We start from the raw sequence: 26,396 nt of genomic DNA, 5'->3' as shown, positions 1-26,396 counted from the left end.
AAGTTACTGATCTTTATTACAGTAAAAAATACACCAGAAAAAAAAGTATGATTGAGGAAAAAAAGACATCAGAGAGATGGTTCTTCCACTGCCTTTCTATCAGAAAACTCAAAATAGTGAGTAGTCTGTTCATAACAATACGCAACACCTTCAAACCATCATTTACAGTTTAGTAATCCCTAAAGCCCATTATGCAATGTACTGCACATTTCTTAAGAAGAGCAATATATGTTCCAAATGGTTTACAATTCAAGAGAAGACACTACAAGTAGGAGAACAAACTCAGAAAATCAGGCAGTCCAATCATAATCCTACTGGCATGGATAACACAAACAAATAAGAGATGATAGCAACAGTCTGTCTTGTTGGAAAGTTTATGTGTCAGAGTTTCCCACAGGACGGTGTCTGAGTTATACTAAATATTAGTTGCATGTGGCATTTTCTAATGGTAAAAATGTTGGAAGATACAGGAAGGCAAGGTTTTTTTTTATTTCCAAGAATTAACAAAAGCCTTTTTTTTCCCAGGGCAATTATTCTAAAACACGTGCCAAAAGTTTACATGTGTGATACTTTCTTGTAATAAATTAGTAGATACATTAATATTCAGGATGAGCTTCCCATCACACCTGAACAGAAAATTTCATTAGTCCCTGAAGCAGTTCCATATCCACTGAGGTTAGCTCCACACCTTACATCTCTACGGAGCATGCCTTAATGGATTACTTTTCCAGTAGGATACTTGTTCTGTAACGCTTTGCCATGTGAAACTCTCTTGGATGTTCAGACTTCACTGGCAATATGGAGGACAACATTAGACTCTTATTGCATTGCAGTGGTTGCTAGCAGAAGAAAAAATCATGGATTAACATGAGAGGCATCATGTAATCCGATGTCATCAAGAAAAGTCAGCGTGCTTAAACAGTCTGGCTGGGGTGAGCAGAGAACATTTTGAACAGTGATCCAGCAGTTAGAGCATTTGGCTTCTAGTGCTAGGTTGTACTGATGTTATATCGGCATCCATCCATTTGCTGTCTGTAGAGCTCTGTAGTCTGTTCCTCCTTCTGAAACAGAGAGAATTCTGTGCAAACTCTGCAGCTATTTTCCCTCTTAACTGGGTTAGAACATAATGATTCAGTCAGCTCTTTTTCTAAGCTGTAAAGGTGAGCTGGTAAAACTTGTGGTCATGCGGTCTTTCTGGCTAACTTAGAACACAGAGCCGGAATAACTACAGAACCAGCTGCATACGTAATGGCAGCTTTTTCCCTTGGATACTCAGACTCCCACAAAGCCAGACCTCATGAGCACATGCCATCTTATTCTAAGGCCTAGGCTTTTCTAAAGTGCATTTCTATTCTCTTGCTGTTCTTCACTGAATTTAACTTTCGATTGAAAAGCCACACATTGCATGTATAAATGGGTAAGATGACAACAGGGAGGCAGTATCAGGCCATGACATCCTCATGGGGGTTCTAAGCCAAATGAAATCTGCTGGAACACATTTTTGTAATGCTGTTTTAGAACTGAAGTGTTTGATTGGAAGCTAAGTGTCCTGTGAGGTAAAACAAGATCATGGTGCACTGAAGTCTAAGGCAGAACTACATTTACTTCAAGAGGTTCCAGCTTTTTCTGCCATATAATTTCAGTTCTTGTCATGGATTTTTTTATTTTATTTTTTTTCAGTGATTTCACCAAAACCTGATGATGATCCCACTTTCAAGAAAAATCATGAAGCTTGGAAGTTTTTTGAAGGTAATGATGTGTCTATAACAGCTACTGGTTCTATACAAGATGTTAATTTAGTCCAGTGCTACAGGACAACTACAATGCCTCAATCAGGATCAATTTTGCTAGTTCCTGTGCAGACTCAGGCCTTTCCTGAGAAAGCACCCCACAAGGTACAAGGAGAAAAGAGAATGGAAGGTCCAGCTTCAGTTTCTCATATATTCTCATATATATTCAGTTTCTCATACATTCGTGATGGTCAATGGGAAAATAACCTATGCCTGGCTAATCACACAACACAAATGCAGACCTTTATTTGGGAAGGTGCTGAGCATGCCTGAAGAGGCACTGAGCGTACTATGCTCCTGCTAGCCTTAGAAACTGTTTACTAAACATGCTTTTCAATACAAGAGAAGCTTAAAGCTCCCTTGATTTTCAAGGCAAGCAGTATTTTCTGTCCAGGAGACTGAAATCCAGAATCTGCACACAGTTGGGATTCCCTTCTTCTCCTCCCACCCCAATCTGGAACATCAGCAAAGCACCAGCACAGCATTTGCAGCCACTGCACTGCCTGCCAGGCAGGATTGCTTGCTTGCAGGATGGTCTTGATTCTATGGGGAGCCTTGCTGTTTAAACCACAATTTACAAACTGTATTGTTGAACTGTGTAAGGGGAACAAAGCACAGAACTGCAGGTCAGGGGTCTAGTTCAAGCAACGCTATTTTCTACAAGAACACTTGACCTTTGAGGCTTAGTTTCCTCTCTGTGAAGCAGGAAAGAAGCCAGTATAGCTCCCTTAGGACATTTCAAGGCATTAATGGGTAGAGCATCCTTAAAATACTCTACTTAGAGTTCTAGTAAAAGCAGAAATAAGTCATTAAAGATTTCTTCTCCTTCTGAATAAAATACTCCATCTTGATCTGCCATGGTAGAACTCCTGTCAGCTCCACTGGGAATGTGTTACGGCACCCAAATGAAAGCCATAAAGGGAGACTGAGGCTGTAGATTGAAAAAGAAAAAAAAAACATACAGAAGTTTCAAGCTAGTGCTGCCACCAGAAGCAGCAATGGAAGACTTCCTCCTTCTTCATCAGCCACTCAGTACTCTCCCCACTGCCACTTTTCTTGTGTTTGCTTGTTGGGTTTTTTGGTTTGTTTGCTTTAAAAAGTACAGCTGTTTTAACTGGGAAATAATCCAGCTGAGTTCCTTTTAGTTTTTTGTTGGTGTACAAAACAAACCAAAACCAACACAAACCCAACCAACCATCAAACAAACAAAAAAGGGAAAGAAAATAAAAGGAAAAAAGCTCCGCCAAGTCAGCACTTCTTTCCTCCCTCATGAAAGTAAGACCTCTTACTTTACTTTAAGCACACCTCTTTGCATTTATGGAAACACCAACCAAATTTTAAACTGAGCAGGATACTATATGAAAGTCTCAGGAGGGTCTAATTACTTTGAACTGTTACATTAAATCTTTTGAGCCTATTTAGATCTTGTAGGTGTAACTTTCTTCTATCCTTTAAGCGTGAAGCATACAGCTGCAACTGTGACTGACATCTGTGCTTGGCTTTCAGATCTGTACGTGTATGCAGTGTTTGTGTGTTCAATAGGAATTATCAGCGTCCTCCTTTTTACACTTGTCATTCTCTGTCAGTCACTTCTGAACAGGAGAAGATCCACAGGTGAGTGAAATGTAATTCTTGCTGTCTTCAAGGCCTTTACCAAAGAGGGAGAGGGGGTATAAATAGAATGCAGGAAAAGCAGGAAAGCAGGAACTCCTTGCCTTGATTTTAATAAAAACAACAACAACAAATTCATATAAAAAATATTTTTGCCAGCAAGAGTAGAACAAAGGTGTTTTAAATTTGCATTTGGCTTTTCAAAACTTTTCAGCTTTGCATAAACATAGATTGAAGGTTGTTGGAACTTCTTTCAAGGAAGACAAAGTGCTGTATCATTAAATTGGAGTCTGATTGGAGCTAGCTAACATTTTTCATGAGTGACATTTCTGCAGATATTTAGAGGGGTTTCAAAGCAGTCTCATTCTGTCCTATTTTATTCTCCTTTCCAGACTAGCTGGCAATATTCTTGTAAAAATGGTGGTTGTTACTAGCCCTTTCTCTTTGTAACATCCTTTGAAACTAAAGCATCTTTTCATCAGTCAGATCTGATTTTTCATAATAGTCTTTCAAGATCAAGGATTACTGTTTCAATTTTTTCTTCCTTGGAGAGAGTTTCTCAAAGAGGCTACATCTGCATGAAAGCAGCCTTGTTATAATCAGAAGTGCTATTTCAGATCTGTGGAGTAAAAGGTGCAAGCTCTACTTTCATTTTGATTTAAGAGTGGTTTATTTGGAGACCTCACACAAGCTGTGGGGTTGAGATACCAGCATACTTAGCATCCACCATGACAGAGGAGAGCGTAAGGGCCATCTCTGCACAGAAGCTTTCAAAAAGAGTTTGGTTAGTGGTTTGTCCTGTTAATAACAGGAGAGAATCATGACTTTACTGCTTCTTCAGCACCACACATATACCACAAAGGAATGAGTGACTCAGATACACAGGGCAGAAGACAAGTAAACAAAAAATAGGTGCATACAGAGAAGTCCTTTCCTGACCACAAACACATTTCAGGCTGTGGCTCTGTCTCCCTGGTAGTGCACTCAGTAGAGTAACTGATTCTAACTGAATCCAACAGCTCTGCTTGCCAAGAGGAAGGAGCAAAATCAACATTATTCTCCCTGGCTTTGTCCCAAGGGAGTACCCACACTTAAGTACGTTGGTCATGGTGAGTCACCCTGAAGCTTCAAGCAGTAGACATGCTGATGTAGCCTGTTTTCTTGAGCAGACATTGGGCTAGACTTTGCCTCTGTTTTTGCTGATTTACATTAGTGTAAGCATGGAAGCAACTTGGAGAAGAGGCCTCTTTACATTGAACCAGTATCAATTAAATATAGAACTAATATAGAATATAATGCAGAATAAGCATATACAACAGAGAACAAGTAATTTCTTCTCAGCTGCTGGATCCTTTCTTCGCTACCTTAATATCTGAATAACTGCAGGCTTCACCAAATTTTTATTTAGATTTTGAACATTTTCCAGTAAACACTGGCAACATTAAACTTATGGATTCAATGGAAATACAACAGAACAAAGCTTAGCAGACAGGTACTCAGGATACAGTGATAAGCTTTTCATGCAAGTCTGTCAGCCAGGACCACCTGATCAGCGTATTTTCTGTAATCACATTAATTGCCTCAGCATCCGGTCAGGAATCAGGGAATTAAAATTTCTGAAGCAGCGGTAGAAGAAGCAGCAGTGACACAGTCTCTACCAGCCCCATAAGGCTTTTTCTCCCCACAGCCTCTGGGCCAGGGTAGCAAGCTCAGCCCTGAACTTCTGCCCCAGGGAGCAGCAGTTCCTGGAAGGTGCTGTTTCCACTCTGACATATGGCAATAGGGCACAAAGAGCTCCCTGCTCTCTCAACACTCCTCTACATCCTCTAGAAGCACCTTCCAGGGGTTAGGGTCTGACCATATGATACCCCCCTGCCAGCCAACAGCAGTACTCTCTCATTCAGACTGTTAGAAAAAGGCATCACTCCTCAAAAAAATGTTATCTTACTTCCTCTCCATCCTCAGCACTCTGTATGACCATCCTGGGCTGGACTAGGCAGAGGCTAGTATTCATGTGAAAAGAGCCTGCAGTGAAATCATGAAGTCCATCCTTCCCTGAGAAAAGGAGAAAAGACAGGAACAGCAAAGAAATTCTCCCTCTGCATCACCCCAGACCTCCAGGCAGGCTACAGGCACAGCTGCCTTTTGCCTTCAGTTAGGTTTTTGCCACATCACCTTCCTCTGAAGCCCCTCAAGAAACACCTGGCTCTGTTCTTCCCCTTGAGACCAGGTCAGGAGGCCAGGACAACCAAAACTATCTCCTTACCTCACCTTGCTGGGCAGATTTCCATCAGGGCTTCTTCCTGAACCTCTTCAGTCACCCCACCCCTGTCACAGAGACAGCAACAGCCCCTTCTGCTTTCCCACCACTCTAGCATCCTCTTCCAGTTCCTCAGCCCTAACACCACAAAGAGGATGAACTGCTCTGCCCTAGCGCTGTGTATAAGGAGTGGAGGCAGACACCCAAGTAAGGGGAGAAGAGGGAGGGAGGGAAAACTCTGGCCAGCCCTCTACAAGAACAGCCCAGCCTGGGATAAAGAGCAACTCATACACAAACTAAAAGCTGAGATTTGCAGTAAAGGAAGCTGGAAATGATCACTCTGGAGTGTTTCTCTGTGTAACCTGAGCAGCTTCTGGCTCATCTCAGGGCTCTGACATGAGAAGGGTAATCCTGAACTCAGTTCCTCACCAAAGGAGGTCGCTTGGTTTGACTAGATTGGCCATGCAGCTAGGGCTGGCTCACAGCACAGGGTACCTATGGGATTCTGTGGGAAGCAGCAGTGGTTGCAGCTGGCAACTCCTTTATGGTTATGTAGAAGCCTATGCCCATTTATTACAGGAGTGGTTGCTCTTCCCAATCCCTGGTGCAGGGCAAAACAAAATAATACATACCTAGAGATGCTCAATAGAAGCATGTCAACAGCATGCATGAGCATCCCCTTACTCCTGAGGGGTCAGACCTACTGTTCTCATGTATATCTTTAAAAGGCCAGACAGACAGTTGGAAGCACTGACAGGTAGAAGCCAGCTTAGACTTGGCCTCTGTGTTAGCCCCAGTTCCTAGTGCTCTCAGCTTCCTTTCCTTAGAACTAAAATACATCCCCTAGGAGGTTCTTTAGAATGGAAGAATTGAGGTAAGACAAAATATGAAAACTTTCCTGTAGAGAGGGGCATGATCATGTAGTGCACTAATGTCTGGTCTCCATGGCCTTTTAAAGAATGGAGAACATAAAGGGAGGGTGGTGTCTATGTTGTATCCAACTTCCTATCATGGCCCAGGGATGCACCCTTGTTTCCTCTGAGGAATAAGTTGGCAGTAGGTTGACCAGAAGAGCCAGAGCCTCTCCTTCTGCTTGCATGTCTCTGCATGCTGCACAGCTTGGGCAGAGCACAGAAGCCGCTAAGCTACAAAGAGCATCTTAATAACCGTGGCTCCTGAATGGCTGCAGTGGGGGGAGCTGCCCTTAACTCAGGACTACTGAGTCAAAGGAATGTGTAGCAGAAGGATTTATATAGCTCACACACACAGCTGTTAGGGACAGGATAGTGGCTGGACTGGACCTCTGATCTGATCCCAGGAGGCAGTTCCTTTATGCCTGAGGCCACAGTCTAGCTTACATTAGGAACAGTACTGGCTCCTGTGGGTGAATGGTTTATTTCAGGCTTCTGGAAATAAATAGAGGCACCACAAGGGAAATAAAAGTCTTCAAAGTAAAATTACTGGCCTGCTGTGCATGTCCTTACCAAGCTGTCTTTTGGCTGGACTGACCACTGGAATGTGTGTTGCCCAGCACTTCCACAGCAGATTTTTGCTGTTGTTTGATACATTCCCCTTTCCTAAGCCTATGTGTTTTAGTTAGTTTTTTAATGCACAATATAACATATGGTGACGATTAGAAGATCTCCCAGTGTAACAACCTGGCAGCTCAGCAGTCTCAGCAGCATAGGTCTGTCTGCAGTGCCTCATGTAACTCATAAACTGTGTTGGTGTGAAGCCACATTTTCCCTCTTTTTTCTTTCCTTTAACAGTGAAACATTACCTGGTGAAATGCCCCCAGAACAGGTAGGAGATTGCACTTCTCTTTGCTATAACCCAAGGCACCAGTTTTTTGTTTTGCTATAACCCAAGGCACCAGTTTTGGTTTTGTTTTGCTATCTGTGCTGAAGAAGATGAGTGATATTTTCCAAAATACTTACAGGAAGATCCCAGGCCCATGACTCATGAACGTGCCTGAAAGCCTACATCTGCAGTGCATGATAAGGGAGATCTATCTGGGCTATCTAGCTGTAGGTCCTGCAGGTGCTTCAGTGACAAGCTTCTCCTTGAGGCTCTGAGTTGCTTTCTGGAGAAGCCTACTTTCATTCTGTATGGTTTGCCAGGCTTTCCTGACGCCTCACTAGATGGTAATGACTTAAAACATCCATGTGTATAGGACAGACCACAATGTTACCCAGTGATTCCCACACCGAGGAAAACAGACTGGAGTTTAAAAGCAGTTTTTTCAAAGCCCAGAGGCTATTCCCCGTTGAAGACTCCAAGTGATGGAAAAAATTCTACTTCTGCTTCAGTCATTAATCCTTGCCTCTTTAAATAGCACCAACATCCACAAGTTTTTGATCGTGTGGTGCTATAAAACTGATTTCCATCATATGATTTTCCTGAGGTATAAATTGTGCTGGAAATGCAGTAAACGAAAAAAAATGACAGAAGTATTTTACAAACAAAAAAGATTAAAGAAGGATGCTTTATAAGAACTCAGAAGAACGGCTGTTGCCCGGTTTTCAGTGACATAGAACATGTGTTTCCAGCCTTGCAGTTAAAACCCAGTATCACTTGGTATCACAGATACTATTTCTCACAGTATCTAGGAGTCTATGAGATTCAATGCCAAGTAGAGCATACTCTACATCATCAAATAGTGTATTTTTTAGTGCATTCTCATGGGATTATCTCTGTATTCAATCTAACTGACACTCGGATGTAAATAAAGTCACAATAAAACAAAAGAGAGTTCAGGAAAGGCCAGTACAGACTGAAACTTTCATGTTATTCATGGAAAGATCTTTGTTCTGTGACCCTGACCAGCCGTTGCACCATACCAAAAATGTACAGACAGCTCAGCAGTTTTCATTTTCCCCTGGATGTTTTTTCTGTCCTCTTCTCTATCAGCTGCTGGGACAAAGTTGGAATTATAAAAACAAAACCAAAAAAACAACAGAAGGGGAAGAGGGAAGAAATCAAAGTAAATCAGTAGAGGACACAAGAAGAGAAGAAAAATGAGACCAGACTGAAAAGATGACTGAAACTATGGAGCATGGCATTCAGATAAAATGGCTTGTGCTACAGAATCCGCATCTCTGGGAATAGATATGTGATACTACTGCAAATACTAAACTTAAATGGCTGAATATTGGGGGAAAACAAGCCAACATGATTTCTTCACTGTAAAATGGAATATCTTGAAGCACAAGAAATGCATAACTCTATATGGATAAAAAGACAATTTCATGCATTTAAGTGTGACAAGATATGCTAATGAAAGCCCCACTCCCACAAGTGCATGTGTAAAGTGAAGTGCATTGACTTCAGGGTTGCAAATTAAACAGCTATGAGAGTTTTACCAGTATCATATTTTTTTACACTTGCTACCACTTATTTTATACTCTCTGCTCAAAACACAAACCATTAATTCCTTTGAACTCATCTCTCTTCACCTGTGAATTCCTTGTCTTGGAACTTGATTCACACATTTAGACCCATATCCCAGTGTCTAAATATCCCTTAGGCCAAACTGATGAACTCATTTGTATGAGATTCCTGTCAGTCAGAACGACTATGGTGTGCAAAATTCAGCCTTGATTAAAGAGGCTCAGCTCCAACTCCCTTAGTGATATTTCAAACTCAGAGCAGAATCCAGTTTCAAAATTACATTGATAGTTTGGTGTCTAAGAAATGTCTGTACTCCCACTGCAGTAATACCTAAGCATCTTAGAATATTTTGTCTTGACATCATAATGGTGTTTTTCCTTTATTGGAATCTGAAGCACAAAGGGCTAAATGACTTGCCCCAGGTCTCACAAAATGGCCTTGGTAGAAAAGGAAATCAAATCCAGATTTCCTGGGCAGGATAAAGCAAATGTTTAGGTTTTGGTTTGCTACTTGACCAAGAACAAGTTAAGAAAAAAAATAAATACAAGCTAACCTAAACCCATTTCTTTCCCACATTTTAAAAATAAATACCTAAATAAAAAGTATAGCTATTTTGGGGTTTTCAAACCACATAATTCAATTTTTGGAGTTGGGTTATTTTTTTCCCTTTAAATATTGTCCTTATTTTCTTCATTGTTATTAGATCATTTAGTCAGTTTTCAAACCCAGAAAGCCTCGGGAGGTGTAGCTTTGAAAATAGGCATTATTTTTTTCTGTGTTTTGTATTTGTTTTGGCCTGAACTCCCTAGTCCTTCGGTGGCTGCTCTTCTGGAAACAAATAGCTCGAGGTAAGAAAAGTATTCACCCAGAAATCTGCTCATACAGGTGTCCTGGTTCCACACTGCCTGTCCAACACTGCAGGGTCAAATTCTGCCAGACTGAACCAGAACTGAGTACCCAGTCCATCCCTGGCATCTTTCACACAGCTTCCCTCTTTGGAAAATACCAAAGCAGCTCCCAGTTCACTCAAGCGGATTTTTTGCCATCCCTCTGCAGACCTTTGGCAAGAGAAAATAGCTGACTTAGATGACAACAGGAAAAGTCCAACTTCCTTGACTCTTAATAAGGATAGTAAACCCAAAACTGTAGTAGTTCGACATCTCTTGGGACAGCCATGACCTCCAGAGAAAATGCTGCCCCAGTGCCATGATTGTTAGACACCTTCCACAGGTTTTCCCCCAGATTCATGTGTTTTCCTTGATCTCAAAAAACTCATTAGATCCCACAAGAAATGCACAATGTGACTGTTGAAATAGAAGCCAGGAGGCTGGAGGAGGAGCTGGAGATAAAAAACTAACTTTCCTTTTAGAAATAGAACAAGACAGGCTCACAAAGAGGCAGTGTTTCGGAGCCAAGGAGTCTTTTCTGAGCCGCCTTTAGTTTGAGGAGCTCAGTTCTAAGACAGCAAGTACAGTTATTGTATCTCCCAGAATTAGTTAACCCTGTATGGCCCTGGCATTTAAAAGAAAAGCGCAAGCTGTGGATACATTTCTCTGTAGCTTCACTTTTTTTCAGTGGCAAAGCAGGAATAACCAATGCAGTGAATTGACACTAAGCCTTTTCATGTATTGTGCTTAAAGTAGCTATATCAGGATAATAGTATCTTTAAGCTACACATCTGCCTTAATGACCTTGGATTACTAAAACCAAAAGCATTTAAAAAAGCACTCTTGTCCCCTTTTTGGCATTCTTTGTTCTTTGCAGTTTGCTGTGTTTGAGCAATGGAGCCAGTCAGGACAGCTTCATTTCCTGCTGGTTTAAATCCATTTCATGTTTTGTTTTTAATATAGAAACAAATGGTTGTTGTGGGATAGGTTCACAACAGTGCAGGCAGACTTTGAAATTATTTTAATGCAACCCTCAGTTTACATAACTGGTGTGATTTGTTTATACACCATGAAAATATTTTACCTTTTAAACACTTTAAAAAATAAAGCTTGGCAGCAAAGCTAGGTTTTGGACTGAGTACATGGAACAGAACTCAGGAAAGTCAGCAAACCAGAGTCTTTTTGTAGTCTACACAAGTGTAAATCCAGAGTGATTTTACCAATGGCAGTGACATTCATTTGGATGTGTGAAATGATAATGTCGGTTATTTTGTTATTCTTGTGTGGGCAATAGCTGAGACATCTTAACTTTCATTGAGGTTTTGGCCCAGTTTGAGTATTTATTCTATTAATATAAAGAGAATGTTTCATTAGCAGAAGAACCTGGAGAGGAACAGCAACCTGGGACAAATTATTTAAGATTCAGTGAAATCAGTGTTGTCAGTGTTATGACTATGGAGACCCTGGTTGGATCCCATTATGTGGTGTAACTCACCAGCACAGAACAGAAACGCCTCCACAACCACACTGCCTTAATTTTTCCCAGAGTCCCAGGTATGGTCATATGCATCTGAGCAACAGCTGCTTACCAAGTTACCTCCACTACCGTAGTCATCATAACTAACTGCTATACACTCTCCTCCCATCCCAGCTGTCAGTTATCTTTCATTAGCTGTTAAGAAAATACAATTTTATATCACATCAGTTGCAAGATAGGAGCACTGCACAGCAACCACAGCTCAGCTGTCACACGGTGATAGTGACTGCAATCTGACTGTGTATCCAAACCCTACATATTCAAAGCAGCATTTATGATCTAAGGCTTTTAGAGATGTGAAGGGTAAAAATCCCACGTGAGCTTATATAAGTCACCTAACCTGTTTGCACCTCTGGCCCTCAAGGACAGACAGCTACAAGCTCATCCTGGGTGAAGCAATGGGTCATGCATGTTTTTAAGGAATAGGTGCTATAAAATGATTTTTGCTTATGCTTGACATCGCATTTTCTGCCCCAGGACAGATCACACTCTTGTGTTTCTCAGCTTGTATGGTTGAAAAAATGCAAGACCCAGAGCATGTCCAACCCCTGTATGAAGTTTTTCAGTATATCCCCAGGTCAAAATCCAAGTTGCTGGGCAGGGACACTCCCAAGTAGGTGGTGATGTGTTTGCATGAACTCACTGGAATGAACTGTCTTTCCCTGCACTGCCTTCACTTTTCCCTCACATATGGGCCTCTGCTTTGCAGCTCTGGGGAGACAGTTACCAGTGTGACAAGCATGTCCCCTCTACAGCCCAAGAAGGTAAAGAAAAAGAAAGAGAATCTGGAGCAGCCACCAGCCATCCCAGCAAAAGGTATGAAAATAGAGATGTAGAGCTGTTTCAAATCCTGAGCACAATTATAGTGGCACAGCAGTGTGGGATGTGACCTGTGCTTGCTCCCATCGGTGGGGGAAGAAATGGTCCGTGCCTGCTCCTGGGACCAGGATTTTGCCTCCCTGCAGCTTTAACTATTGCAAAGCTAGTCACCAAGTCCAAGCAAAAGGTCTCACCTCTCAGTAATCAGAAGAGGCAGAGGAACCTCTACAGCAATATTCAGGCAGGATGAAATTTCATGTTGGGGGTAGCCTGAGGGAAGCCAGTACACTGCACTCAAATTTCAGGTCACTTGTGAAGTCAAGCAAGCTGAGCAGGTAGTGATCAACCTCTTGGGTTGATCTCAGGGACTTCACTTTCAAAGAAGATTTGTGATTGCCTCTGGGGTCAGTCTCACAAACACTCGGGTGTACTTTCTGAGCTCTACCGCCAGTGCCAAGATACTGGGAGAGAGGAGGAAATGGACCTGAAGGTTTACTGTGGGTTAGATCACAAGTGACCAGCTCTCAAGGGGTATAGTTTCTTTGGACTCTGCACACAAACAGCATGTTTCGCATATCATATTTGTTAATCCTATGGGGTTCTTTTTTCTAATTTGTAAACTCTATGCTTCATTTTAAAATATTACCTGAAATACAGTTAAAATCTGGTATAAATACATGTATTTGCTCCTAATCTGCTATTAATCTGTATTTTATAAACTGCTAATGTATATACTAAAACTGTCAGTGAATGATGATGATATAAAATGTTCCCTTAATATTTATTTCTATAGCTCCAATAGCCAATAATTTTCCTAAGCCCAAGCTCTTGAAACCTCAAAGAAAATTGATCCTGGTAAGTAATTTTCTATGACATTAGTTTCTCCATACTCTTCTCTCTCAATACAATGGTTGTATTGTTGCCAGAACTTTTAGGTTCAGAAATTCTAAATTGGCTTTAAAAATAGTACAAGTATTTTTTTTTAAAGTAATACTTTTTAAAGTAATTAATTATCGTGGCTTTTTTTTTTCCCCACATTGAGCATTAGGTTACACTGGATGATGTTTTCCACCTTTCTAGCAGTCATCATGTCTACAAATGTATCCTGTTCTTACACAAAACCTGCTAGTGATTCTCACATTCCTCTGGCAGCTGGTTGGTGCTTTGGAAAAAATACCAGTTACTGACAGAATTATAACTGTACTGGTCATACTGCTTTTGAGACTTTTCAAGTCAGAAATGGGGAGCCTGATTCTGCTCTATTGTGCTGTAAGTCAGGAATAACTGAATTGGAGGTATAAGATGTTTGTATATAGCTCATACTAAGGAAAAAAGCCTCACATAATAATTTCTGTTTGAACCCATACAGATATATGCCAGACAAAACAAATAGATGGAGTGGTGCTTCTCTGCTATAGTAACAAAGCAATACCTGAACAAGACATCCAGGGGTCATAGAGTTTTCTACAACTAACTTCAGCTGCCTTTATAAAGACGCTAGTCTTCTAGACTTTCTGTATAGTCATATACAAGAGAGGTGAATGAGGGTAGGAGCCTGGTGCTTCTACTAATTCAGACTAGATGCTCTGAATTTTCTGCTGGGAATCCTTTCTTCTCTGGCAATACACAAAGCCCAGAGTGAGTAACTCCCTAACTTAGATGAAGTTAAAATTTATGTGCTTAAATTCAAGCCATGTGAATAACCCAGAAGCCCCTATGATGACTTTGGCTTTCAAGTGGGGCCTAGACTTCGGAACCTCCCCACCGATTTTCAGTAAATACCTCTGCCCTTTTAAGCATGGTCAGGGTACAACCCAGGATACCTTGTGACTTCAGAACAGCTCAGGTAAAAACTTAGGTGATACTGCTGCTTGGGTATGAAGTTCACATCTCCTCATCCTGCAAGGATTGCTCCTTGCTCAGGCACTGCTTATGCAGGTCAGGTTTCAGTAGTGGAAGAGGTAAGGGTTCTCTAAGTCTATGATAAAACCTTTATATCCATGTAGGTAATTGTGTTGGGCCAAAGACATGTTAATAGTACAAAGACACAGATGAGAGCACTTGGCATCAGGGAATGACAGCCATCCTTTGCTATGCACACACTACATTAATCACTGTGCCAAGGCACACAGGTACATCAGAAATCAGTCTTCAGCCCTCCTAGGAAAAGCCCTCATCAGCTAAAGCACTCAGACTCTTCCTGCAGGTCAATAAAGCACATCAACACATGCTGAACTTGAGGTAAATCTGTTTCCAGATGCTTTTTCTTTCTGGAATAAATCCAAGGATAACAAATAGCTGTTGGCTCCTCCCTTCTTCCTATGCAACCCCAGTCAAGGTTCAACCTCTTTAGAAGTGAGCAGGAATAAGCCTTTTCAAACAATGAAATCAGCTTTGTCTTCACTAGCGTGACTGAGGATCCACACGCTGCCAGTCAGCAGATTCAGTTTGATGTCTTGCAGTTGGATTTGAGTCTGGCAGCTGTTTCCATATGTTGCTCTTTTCCCTTTCATATTCACCCCAGAGTGCACCCAGGGAGACACTGCAGGCTGCAGAAAACCCACAATCTATAGATGTTAGTTTTAAATGAAAAAGTAATCAAAGAAAAATCCAAAATATTTTCAAGACCTGAACTCACCCACCAATAAAGTGCAATAAAGGGTAAAGTAAACTAAAACCAAATCAGTCTATCAGGCTGCATTCAGCAGCTGAGCAGGACACTCCCCAGAGCTGTTTTCTATTTCTGTTTCTCTTGCCTCCCTTTACAACATGGTTAAACCCCCATGGTTTAGTATTATCAGTAAAAAAGAAAATAACTTTTTTTTCTGCTTTTAAATGATTTTTCAGTGAGGAAATTAATTTGAAGCAAAAGAAGTTTCAACAAAGACACAAAATGGTAATAAATTCATCTAAATGAAGCATTATATTGATTTGCAACAAAATTGCCTCCTCATTTTTTTTTAGTTTTCAAAAAATTCTCAGATTTCAAATTCTTAGTCTGCTTTGGGAAAAAAAAAATCAAAACAAAACACAACCATCATCCTGCCAAATCTCTGCAGGATTAAGGTTTTTTTTCTTTTCTGCTAGAACTATTGCACAGCTGGTGTCCATACTAGGTCTTTTTCTCACTGATGGCACATGATAATGGTCACTACAGACTCAAATTGCTGTATTTCTGGATGCCTTCTGCAACTTCCTTCTGCAACCCAAGGAAGGTACAAGGCACAAGAAGAATATTTCAGAAAACCTAAGCAAACAAGCAAGAGTATAAGGGAACATTACAAAGTAATTCTAGTGTTTTGGGAAATTTTTTGTAATAACCTAAATACCAGCAAAGTTATTTCCAGAGGACATGTGCTTCTGGTTTCTTGAAAGATGTTTATAATAAGCTAGAGAATTTCTTTTGTTGTTAACGTACTGGAGTGGGTTGCAGTATAATTTTACAGGAATACAATAACCTGGATAAAATATGGACATAATCTCAATGAAAATTAAAAAAAAAGAGAGAAAGCCTAATATTGTGTTCAATTACACAGCCTTGAGTAAAGTATTTTTAAAACTCTGCTTAAGTCATATTGCTTTTGCTTTAGCCAGAATAACAATTCTATGCTCCCCTTGTTGCAGAAATATTCCCCATTAGTGTCATTCTCTATTAGCATCAATGAAAAATGTGTACAGATCAAAAGAAATAGAGATGCTGAAATGCAAAAAGGGATGGTTTTTATAGCATGCAAGAAGCACAGAGAATCATTAGGAAGAAGAAAATTCTAGGGGCCCACAATTTCTGCTCTCCAAGGGCTGTTCTGCTATAGCCTTAGCCCTTTGAGTTGGCAGAGATGAATCTTAACTTCCTCAAACAAATTTTCCACTAAGCCTTTCATTGCCTCCTAGAGATTAGTTGTCATAGCCTGAGAGTGTCAGTTGCAGAGCAGCATGTAAATGAAAAGGTTTCAGTGTCTTTTCTTGAAGGTTTGCACCACCAAGGTTAGGAGCTCCTGTGTGATTCACTAGAGCAAATTGGAAGGGATGAGACTTCAGGTTAGACCAAATCCTGCAATAGTTACTTGTGCAAAATTTTTGTTGACTTCATCATCTACACACTAAATTTGAAGGAGGGGAATACGTGCATTGATAAGACAGGTTATAACGAATCTTCCCGATTCTGTTGCTGACTTATGTGGCCTCTGCTAAATCGTATAACCATCCCACTTTGAAATCAGGGAAACATATCCCGTGTTAAAAATGGTCTTAGTTCCTCAAACATGTTGTACATGCGCACAGTACGGAAGAGTTGGCTTCTGCTGTTCCTACACTGAGTAACCTCTTTACTGGAGTGTATCTGGCTTCTTTTGTTCCCCACCACAGAATATGTATTGGTCCTGTGTGACTTGTGAAGCAGAGTACTCTCAGTGATGGCATCTTAGCTAATTAAGGGAAGCATCCTTTTACCTTCCACTCATATGGCATAGACAGAGTTGATTCGATTGCCAGTGACTCAGCGCCATGTGATGACAGAGATTTTCTTTTGATGATGATACTGATGTAAAAGCTACTTGAGAGACAGGAAGGACTTATGGTTACCTAAGATGGAGGGAAATTTCTGGAAGTAATTTTGTTTACTTTGGGTGAAAGCATGATCTTTGGCACCCATTCTACCTGCCTGCCTTTTTCAGGCACCACCTCTATATTTTATGCTGAGATTTGCAAAGCCAACTCAGAGATCTGGATTCCCAGGTGTTTATAGATGTAACAAATGGGGAGCTCAGATTCCTTTCTGCAATTTTGAAAACTCCATCTTTATTTGCTTTATAGACCAAGTGCTGACAGTGTACTGAGTGCCAGAGACTGCAGGATAGGATAGTCCCTGTACTGAAAGTACTTACTCTGTAATGAGTAATATGTCTGAAAGTCTGAAATTTGCAAGTATTTGTTTAAAGGACAGCTTCCCTGCTACTGCCGTGTCCTTAAAGCAGAAGGGTGTTGAGCAGTAACTTGACATGGCTTTCACCTGTGGAGCTAAGAAGGCTGTGACTTGGTCTTATAGGGATGCTGGGGAGGGGCTCTTCATTAAGGACTGTAGTGATAGGACAAGGGGTAATGGGTTAAAACAAAGGGGGAAGTTTAGATTGGATATAAGGAGGAAAGCCTTTCCTGTAAGGGTGGTGAGTCATGGGAGTGGGTTGTTCAGGGAGGCTGTGAATGCTCCATCCCTGGCAGTGTTCAAGGCCAGGTTGGACAGAGCCTTGGGTGATATGGTTTAGAGTGAGGTGACCCTGCCCATGGCAGTGGGGTTGGAACTAGATGATTTTAAGGTCCTTTCCAACCCTAACTATTCTGTGATTCTGTGATCTGCATGGACTCAGCAAAATCAAGCTTTCAGCATTACACATTTGGCTCAGTGCTCCACATCGGTGTATACTCCTCAACCAAGCAATGAAGGCAGGTGCCCTTTAAGCTGCCCAGAAGCTTAAATTTCCTTTACCTGAAAAACATACATTTCAGGAGTGCATTTCCCATTGTATAACAAAACAGCCAGATCTGCTGTACATCAGAACCAGTGATCATGCTGTCCTTTTTGGAAAGGGGTCTAGGTGAGTGAGTGATTGCCATGTCAGAGCTGTGAAATGTAAAGAGCTGCTTTGGGTTTTGATTGCTGGCAAATTTGTGCCTTCTAAGCTGTGCTCCAGCCTGTTGTCCCACAGCTTCAGCCTCACAACAAATTTACCCTTTGCAAGATTGTTCCTGATGGATGAATTGACTTTTTTCCCTGTTTTCATTTTCATATTACAATTAAGCACTGCACCCTTGAAAGCAGTCTTATACCATATGGATAAAGCTAGCTGTGAAAAATAGATTAATAATTTTCTTTCACAACTAGTAGGATTCCTCATTAGTCTTAACCTGTAGGTATCATTGGCCCTTTCCTAGAGAAAGAAAAAGGAACTTACATACATCTGTTCAGTAATTTGTGGATTCTGGATCTGGAAACAATCAGGTCTATTTTCTCCTGGATTATTTTAAATTAAAAGCTGTGCCACCCTCTGTTAGAAGAGTTGTTTCCTCCACATTATGTAACAATGGGTGATGATTTAAGCTCCCAATTTCTTAAGGCTTTATTGATCTCCATAGATGTCAAGTAACATTGTATATATGATATACAAAGGAGTGAACATTTTTTTCCTTGACTCCCTGTGAGTCTTGAATATTCCATCCAGTCCACATAATTTCTTTCTCCCAAAACAAATATTCCTTTTCTTTTTTTTTATTTTTTATTTTTTATTTTTTATTTTTGCACTCTCTCCTTAGGATCTAAGATGTACATAGGCACATGAATATTATTTACACATTCATGTTAACATTCAGAACAAAACATATTCAAAACTATTGAGATGTGGCTGCTTTCCCATTCAGATCACAGGTTGCTATCTTTACCCCCAAGAAGGAAGAGTTTGTATAAATACATAAAATCTCTTGATGGAATTGCGTCAAGACTTGTGCATTTACAAAATCACGCAGCAGATGATTCTTGTGTGATGACACATTTGGAGTAATAAAAGTGTCACCAGAAAATGTTAATTACTTCCTTGGGCCTTTGTGAAGGATAAGAAGAAACCAGCCTGATTTCCAGTAATGCTGGTTTAGAATCTGGGAATAACTGCAACTGTAAAAGAAATAAAGTGTTAGCAAAGATGTTCTCTAAAACCTGTTAAAAACAGGCTGGACAAAATTCGGCCAGTTATATGTAATTCTATAAATGAAAAAAGATGGACAGGCTCACCCCTTAGAGTTGACACCTGTCCTACATTTGTGGGATTCTATTTCTTTAAAATAAAATCATTCAATGGGACTTAGTAAATTTTTTTTTCCCTGACTTTGTTATCATAACTTGTGTGGATTCACAAGCAAAATTCAGATGCAATGATGAAAGATACTTCACAAACTGTTGTAGTTATTGTTCCCAGGGAATCTGAGAAGTACTTCTCTCTCTAAGGAGTAAAAAATTTGGTAACTTAATGGAAAGAGCCCATCCTTTTTAACTGATAGTGCCACTAAAAGTCATATTTCCTACTTACCATATTTTCCAATGTCACATTCCTCAGCTTTAGCACTGGGAACATGATGTCTCCCTTGATATTTCATCACTCTTACTGCCCAACAGTTGCATTTCTAAGGGGTTACTCATCTTGCAGATCTAGCTTCAGATTTTCATGAAGGTCTGCAGAAGCAATTTTTGAAGCTTCTCTCTTCCAGGGGAATCTCTGGCTCTTTGCCTGCAGTCAGGACATTGACATTGGTAAACAACCAAGGCTCTAAAAAGAAAAAAATACCTCTCTGAATCCTGAGTTAAGTTAGTACTTCAATGAAGGAGCCATTCCACTAAAATTCATGGGGTTTGAGCATCAAGTGTATCTACGTCCCTGAGGAGCACTACTGATTTCAGCAGAACTGAAATTACACATTCTAGAGAGAGTGACTTTCCAGTGTATATTAAAAACCAGGACTGTCAAAGGCTAGTTCTTTTCTCTCTGAAGCTACATTAAGTTTTCCCACTGTTAACTTTGCAAAATCCTGCCTAATCTGACTGCTAGCATGTGTGGTCTTCCCCTGTCTTGGTGGCCCAGACAAAGGAGTTGCAGCCTGTCAACCAAACACACTGAATCTTCACTTCAGCACACTCTTGCCCTCACCAATGTAATCAACCCTCTGGTGATGGCCAGTCTAGCAGCCAAAGGCCATCTCCTCCCATAGCCTAAAGAATAATGCTTACAAAAAGGAGATATGCAGAGGAGAAGATGGCCTGGCCCTTTCCCTTAGGCTGCATGCAGTGTGCAGTTTCCTCCCATCTGAGCCTGCACACAGAGAAGCAAGAGTCTGTCCTTATGGCCAAAGCCCATCCAGTTGGCTTGGAGAGTCCTGTCCAGACACTTTATGACTAAGTGAGCTCAGGCAGTGAAACAGGATGCTCCTAAGCTGTGCCATCTGGACAATATCTTCATTTTTCCTGTGGAGCTCTTTACCAAGAGTGACTACAAAACAGGATGTTTCTTAAATATGAAAAAGGCCAAAGACAAAGTTTGTTTTTTTTGCAAGGGAAAGGGAGAGAAAAAATAGTAGTTTCAGCATGTGTTTGCTAAGAAAGAGTTATTTCATGGCACTGGGGAAGGACTGCTTTGTGCTGTGGAGTAACCTGGGGAAAAGTGAAGTTCTTAAGAGACTGGATCACATGAACCTCACCACCATCTCCTGATGCTATACCTTTCCCATTTGCATTTCCTACACCACCCCTGTGGCACCACAGTGTGCTCCCAACAGCACAGCACAGCCAGTCCACAGGTGGCAATTCGCCATGTACTGGTAATCAAACCAGCAAACATATGTATAATTGGCAAGGTTTTATCCTTGCTGACTTAATCCATTCACCCATGCAAATGGCATGCCAGTGAGAGCGGGGTTTTATTTTCATGCATTGCTGCAGGAAATTGGAGTTACTAAAAAAAAATATGAAGCTCTGATTGGAACTTGGGATATATGCTTGTTAAATTCAGAAAATCCAGAGCTGAAAATTATATACACAGAAAACATAGTTCGCCGTGGTCTCATGTTAAAGTCATTCTGCTTCATGTACCAGAAACTCCATCACATGCGGTCATACAGACACAGAATTCCAAAGCAAATGTCTGCAGTAGTAGTCACTAAAATATTTAAGATTGAAGTGAACTTGAAAGTGAGCCCTTTTCTGCTTCTTCTTGATAGTAAACAAGAGTCAGGGGAATTACTATTTTTTAAATTAGAAATTTAAAATTTCACGTTCGTTTTGTCATGTTCATTATAACTGGTGTAGTCATGGAACAGCAACATTGCAAAAATCTGTATGTGCAAGTTGGCATTAGCATCAGTTGTTTTCCAGAAAAATTAAATTTATGAGGTTATTATTTGCTTGTTTTCTTCATAAGTAACTGCAGGTTTGGATTAAAGTGTTCTTAGTGAACACTTCAAGAACTTTCAGTCTGACAGTAATTACAGTAGGCATCCTTGAGACTGCTAAGAAACAAACCAGCTAGGCCTAGGAAGAGCAAAATTGACATTCCTGATAATTATGACATAAAAATCTGAGTAATTTTCATTAAAACCCAACTCTTCTGGGTAATTCCTAACACATTTGTATATTGGACAAACCCAATAAAAACAAAACTATGTATATGCATACTTTAATTTCTTTTAAATATTTGCATGATAGACTGAAGAATGTTTATTAAGAAAAAGGTTCCTATAAGTGAGCTCTATTAAACTGTTTTCCATGGGAAGCCCTGTGGCTGGAATGAACTAAAATTAAACTGGAAGAAATCTGAAGGAGGAATCATTTTGTATTTGCCAGAAGATACACTGGAAAATGATGAGTCTTTCTAATTTATATTTCTGCAAAGTGCATGATCCCAAGATGAGAAAACAGACATACGAGATAAAGACTGTACCTGGAAATGTTGCACTGGAATAGAACCCTATTTGAAGGAATCATTGCAATGTCATTTAAGAACAGTAATGCAATTTTTCAGGAAAGGATGTCGTAGCCATCGAAATCCCATTGACCCCCTAAGTGAAGAGCCAGGATGGAAAGAGAGAGGTGAATGGCTGGCTAGTTATTATCTCTTCGTCTTCTGCCCTAATATCAGTCCCACCTATAACGTCAGTAATTAAAGTTCCAAAAAGGAGGTGGTGGCAGGGTTCCAGATTCACATTGCCAAAACGTTATCCAATCCAAATGAGAGATGAAATCATAGAATAAGTTTTCTTTCTGTGCCTGTTAAAAAAAAAAAAAAAAGGGTTTGGACAAACAAACCAGTACAATTAAATTAAACATGTGGTTGATAAATGAAGTACAGAAGAGTATACAGAATAAAACCCTGACTACTATAGGTATTTTAAAGTAGAGTTGGCTTCCATGCACTGTTATTACACATCCTTTGCTGAAAACTGTATACCTTTCACAATTTTGAACCTCCTGTGTGTTTCCTCATATTTTCAATCAAATTATTACATACTAGAAATATGCATAAGGGAAATTATTCTACACATTTTATGGTTTGCTGTTGCTTGTAGCAGTAATTGAAGTACCTTTTCCACTTATGAAAGTACTAATTTTATTTGGTTTTATTGCTTTTCTAGATGCAATTATTTATTTAGTGTGTTTTGGCTTTATTAAATTATGTTTACTATAGGAACATCATAAAAATGTATGAAAGCAACACATCAGCCACTACTGCCCAATGACTTCTTTTGGGGAACCTAGTGTTATTTTTCATATCCAAACATAATAGAATAAAGTAAGAATAAAGAGATAATCTACACTGGAAAACAATGCAATTTTGAAATAATATAATAAAACACCTGGACAATATGATTTCATAAATCTTAGCTCTAAAATTTACATGAACTGGGTGTTGGGGTGGCTATTTTAGGACATGTGGCATTTTCTAAATGGAAACATAACATGAAATACAATTAAACAGCAAAGGCGAAAGCATATAGAGATTCAGCTTGCCCTGAGCTACTGATTTCTACAGAACAATGAAAATATTTCTACTTCAAAACATGCACTGGGTCAGTCTTAGGAAGTGTAGAGTTTTACTCTGGCAGTGACGAACAACTTGTTTGTAAAGTTTTATCAGATTCATCTTTAGGAGGCTTTTCACATTCAGTGTATAATTCTACACTGAGGGTCTGAGATGACACTCACTGAGGCTGGCAGAAAAACTGTTAACTTCAGATAGAGACTAGATGTGCTATCCTACACTGTGAATAAAATCTTCAGTATTCGCTGGTGTTACTGTGATGCCCAGCCTCAACTGCTGTATTTAGCATCTAAACTAGCTATTGAGTGGATGGACACTTACAGTTTTGAAATCTCAAGAGGAATCTTCAATATATCACAAAAAGCAAAAGCAAATCATCTTACATGCCTAGAAACTGAGCCTAATGCTCTTAGGCTAGAAAAAAGAGAATACAAAAATTAATTATCACAGCAGTTGACCATAGGGTTTTTTTTACCTCTTTAAGCCAAAGCCAGGATAGGACAAATGTCTTTCTAAACATTTTGGCTAGTCTCAGTCCAAGTACACAAATAAAAAAATGTCTGATTTTATTTCTATTACATACAAGATCAGGCTGAGATCCACAGCAACTCCTTTTATATCATTAAACAAGAGAATTCAACTAAAGCAGAAAATTTTCAGTGTGGTCAACAGTGAAGCATTTGATAGTGAATGAGGATCAGAAGCTGAGATCAAATAGGAGTACCCATGCAAGAGGGGGGAAGGAGTGTGGGAGTGAAGAACATGTGAATAATAAAACACAAAGATTAGTCCTGTGAAAAGTTAGCCCTGCAAATGGCCTTTACTGACATGCACAGATCAACTGCCTTCAATGACACCACTTGCAGCAGCAGCTGCAGAAAGTATTTCAGGATCATATCTGCAGAGAAGAAATAAGATTAAATTAATGCTGGAAAAGTGTAAACTGATCCACCCAGGGGAAACAATCTGAAATGCATAGTGTGAGCAACTGTCAAGGCAAAATGAGAGTATTCCAGAGCAGTGCAAAAGACAGGAAGCAGGGGAGCACAGGGACTGATTTCAGAGGATATTACATGTTATCTTTTTAGCCAGAAGACAATATAATAAGTATTCAAACACATTTCAAGGAAACAGAAATCATTTCTGTTAAACCAGAAAGAAATAAATAGCAGTATATAAAACATAAAGGAAACTCTTGAAAAATACTGACAATTTCTTCATTATAAGATTTAAGTACTGTATGGAAAATCCTTGTTTTATGAACTTTGACTCAGATTTTAGTTTACAACTGAACAAACCTTTCTTCTTCTCAGAGATTAAACCTTTTCTATAAGGTACAGTCTTATTTCTTCTTTATTTCAATTGTCCTTTTTAGGCTTAAACTTGAGGACCAGTTATATTCAGATAGAACACAGTACCCAAGAAGATAAAAGAACAAATTCTCCAGTTCTCCTTAGCACTTCCATCCTTCTTTGGGAAGCAGAGACTTTAATCTTCTACCAATGAACTGAAATCCATTCAGAGTACTAGGGCTACACATACAATTCCACAGGAACTCTTTTGCTTGTTACTACATTTTCTGAGGTGAATTTGATATTAACAGCCCACTCCCAACTGATGAACCAGCATACACAAAGGAACACAAGACAAGACTTTCCTGCTCTACGTCCCCATTCTGAGTCTGGATGTAGTCCAGTCCCCAACAGCAGCAGGCAGCTCTTCTGGTCACCCATGCAGAATTTGTTCAGTAAATCTTCTTGGTAACACCTCTCTTAGCTAACTTTTATAGCTTTAAGTCTAAAACTCAATGCTGTAATGAATTAGACAGCTTTCGAAACTCTGAACTTATCTATACCAGGCAAAAGCGGTGAAATCCCATTAGAATGACAGTAACTCAATTTATTAATTTTTGCTGCCTTCTACATATTTTTAACATCTTTTCTGGTTATGTTAAGAAACAATGAGAGGCACTGAGAATGTCTGTGATTAGAGATGTAATTGGTCCAAGGTTTACAGATGGGAAGCAAATTTGGCATATAAATTTCAAATTGCAAAATCTGCAATAACTAAAATTAAATTGGAAAATTTGAGATTAAAAGCTGAATATTTTGCTAATTTTTCAAATTTGCAATATTTGAGTTATTAAATTTAGTGTTTGAGAAGCAAGGATAAATTGAAAATGAATGGGAAAATCTTACTATTTCCTGTTTCTGATTTTTAATATTATTTTTATTTCATCTTCTATGAACTAACTCCAGTGCAGACTGAACTGATTAACAGCATAGTAGAATTATCATGTGTGAGAGAAGAAATATAACGTATTCTGTAGAATATCTACATTCAGTGGTAATAACATAACTAATTTGTTGGTTCTGTTTCCTAGCCAAAAATTGCAGAGGAGAATTTAACATATGCTGAACTTGAACTTATGAAGCCGATTCAGGAAGCCAAAGGCACTCCCAGTATGACAGTCTACGCACAGATACTCTTTGAGGAGAACAAGCTGTAATAGTTCATGCCTGTATAAATGTCCTTTGTCTGTGTTCTATTTAATTTTTGCTGTGCTGTTTATTTATAAAAATCATACAAATATCCTTATTTTTTTATTTCCATTTGTGCACTTCTATTTTTCTATGAGGCTTTTAAACAAAATATAATTGAAAGTAATCATAGAAAAAGCGGCTGGTCTACATGTGACATTCCAGAGACATCCTTTGTAGAATTTTCCCCCTGGTTTAAAGGGACTGAACTTCCACCTGGGGCATTTTCAGTATTAAATATCATTCCCTCTTTGATGTTAATGCGACAGGTTCAACTGCAAACATCAACATCTTAGCAAGCCTCAGGAGGAGTAGTGGCAGGATCCATGCACATAATCTGCTTTCTAAGACAAAGACCACTGACCAAGAAATTTGTCAGTTTAATGCTGTTTTTCCCATAAGAAAAAATACTAGCTCAGCAAACCTGAAATGTTTTCCGTACTGCAAAGAAAAAGCTAAAATTACTTTTTCTGATTTTTTCCCCTCCAGAAATAGTTGTAAAAAGGTTTGCTTTCTATATTTTCAAATTCCCTTTCTAAATGACATAATCTTTAAAAATGTATGTTACTTTTAGTAAAGTTATTCTTAGGTGCTTGAAATCAAACATTTCAAAATAATCCACAGGAAGCTTTCATAGTTAAACCCTAACAAAATTAAGGAAGAATTTTTATAGCTTGGGAACTTTTTTTTTTTAAGTTTTTATTTTTTATTCTGATTGGGAATAGCAAAAACTTATTAGTGAGTTAAATACTTCAACAGAACCAGGACTGCTTTTGGCCTTAATTTAGATTGGTACTCCCAGACCTGCAAAAGTTTTCTCCTGTGGCCTACATTACTGAACTGCTGATTTAGAGGAAAAATTGCAGAGTTTCTCCTTTGCTATGGAACAGACTCCATTAGCATCCTTCTCACTTATTTGGAGTTTTTTCGGAAAGACCAGGGCTCAGGAGTTAGTGAAACGAGCCTAATGTGAAAGCACAAAATACTCTTT

At 39.5% G+C, this 26,396-nt stretch overlaps 1 protein-coding gene across 3 annotated transcripts in view; it reads left to right on the top strand.

Moving 5' to 3' along the window:
• VSTM4 (V-set and transmembrane domain containing 4) overlaps positions 1-25,471 on the top strand; it is a 37,594-nt gene extending 12,123 nt beyond the window's left edge. Inside the window, exons 3-8 of one of the 3 annotated variants that reach the window (XM_061358830.1) lie at positions 1,681-1,749; positions 3,297-3,404; positions 7,431-7,464; positions 12,185-12,291; positions 13,088-13,149; positions 25,249-25,471. In XM_061358830.1, the coding sequence (XP_061214814.1) occupies positions 1,681-1,749; positions 3,297-3,404; positions 7,431-7,464; positions 12,185-12,291; positions 13,088-13,149; positions 25,249-25,374 (506 nt within the window). In that variant the 3' untranslated portion in view covers positions 25,375-25,471. Of the gene's footprint in view, positions 1-1,680; positions 1,750-3,296; positions 3,405-7,430; positions 7,465-12,184; positions 12,292-12,599; positions 13,065-13,087; positions 13,150-13,336; positions 13,409-25,248 lie in introns of those variants that run through there. The other 2 variants (XM_061358831.1, XM_061358832.1) reach the window with 2 other exon arrangements.
• The last annotated feature ends 925 nt before the right edge of the window (positions 25,472-26,396 follow it).

Source organism: Neopsephotus bourkii, unplaced genomic scaffold, assembly GCF_033783945.1.
Source record: "Neopsephotus bourkii isolate Nb327-2 ecotype Australia unplaced genomic scaffold, CSIRO-AGI_Nbou_v1 NB_951, whole genome shotgun sequence".
NCBI lineage: Eukaryota > Metazoa > Chordata > Aves > Psittaciformes > Psittacidae > Neopsephotus > Neopsephotus bourkii.
The sequence above is the reverse complement of the archived record's forward strand: the minus strand, read 5'-3'. Positions and strand labels throughout refer to the sequence as shown.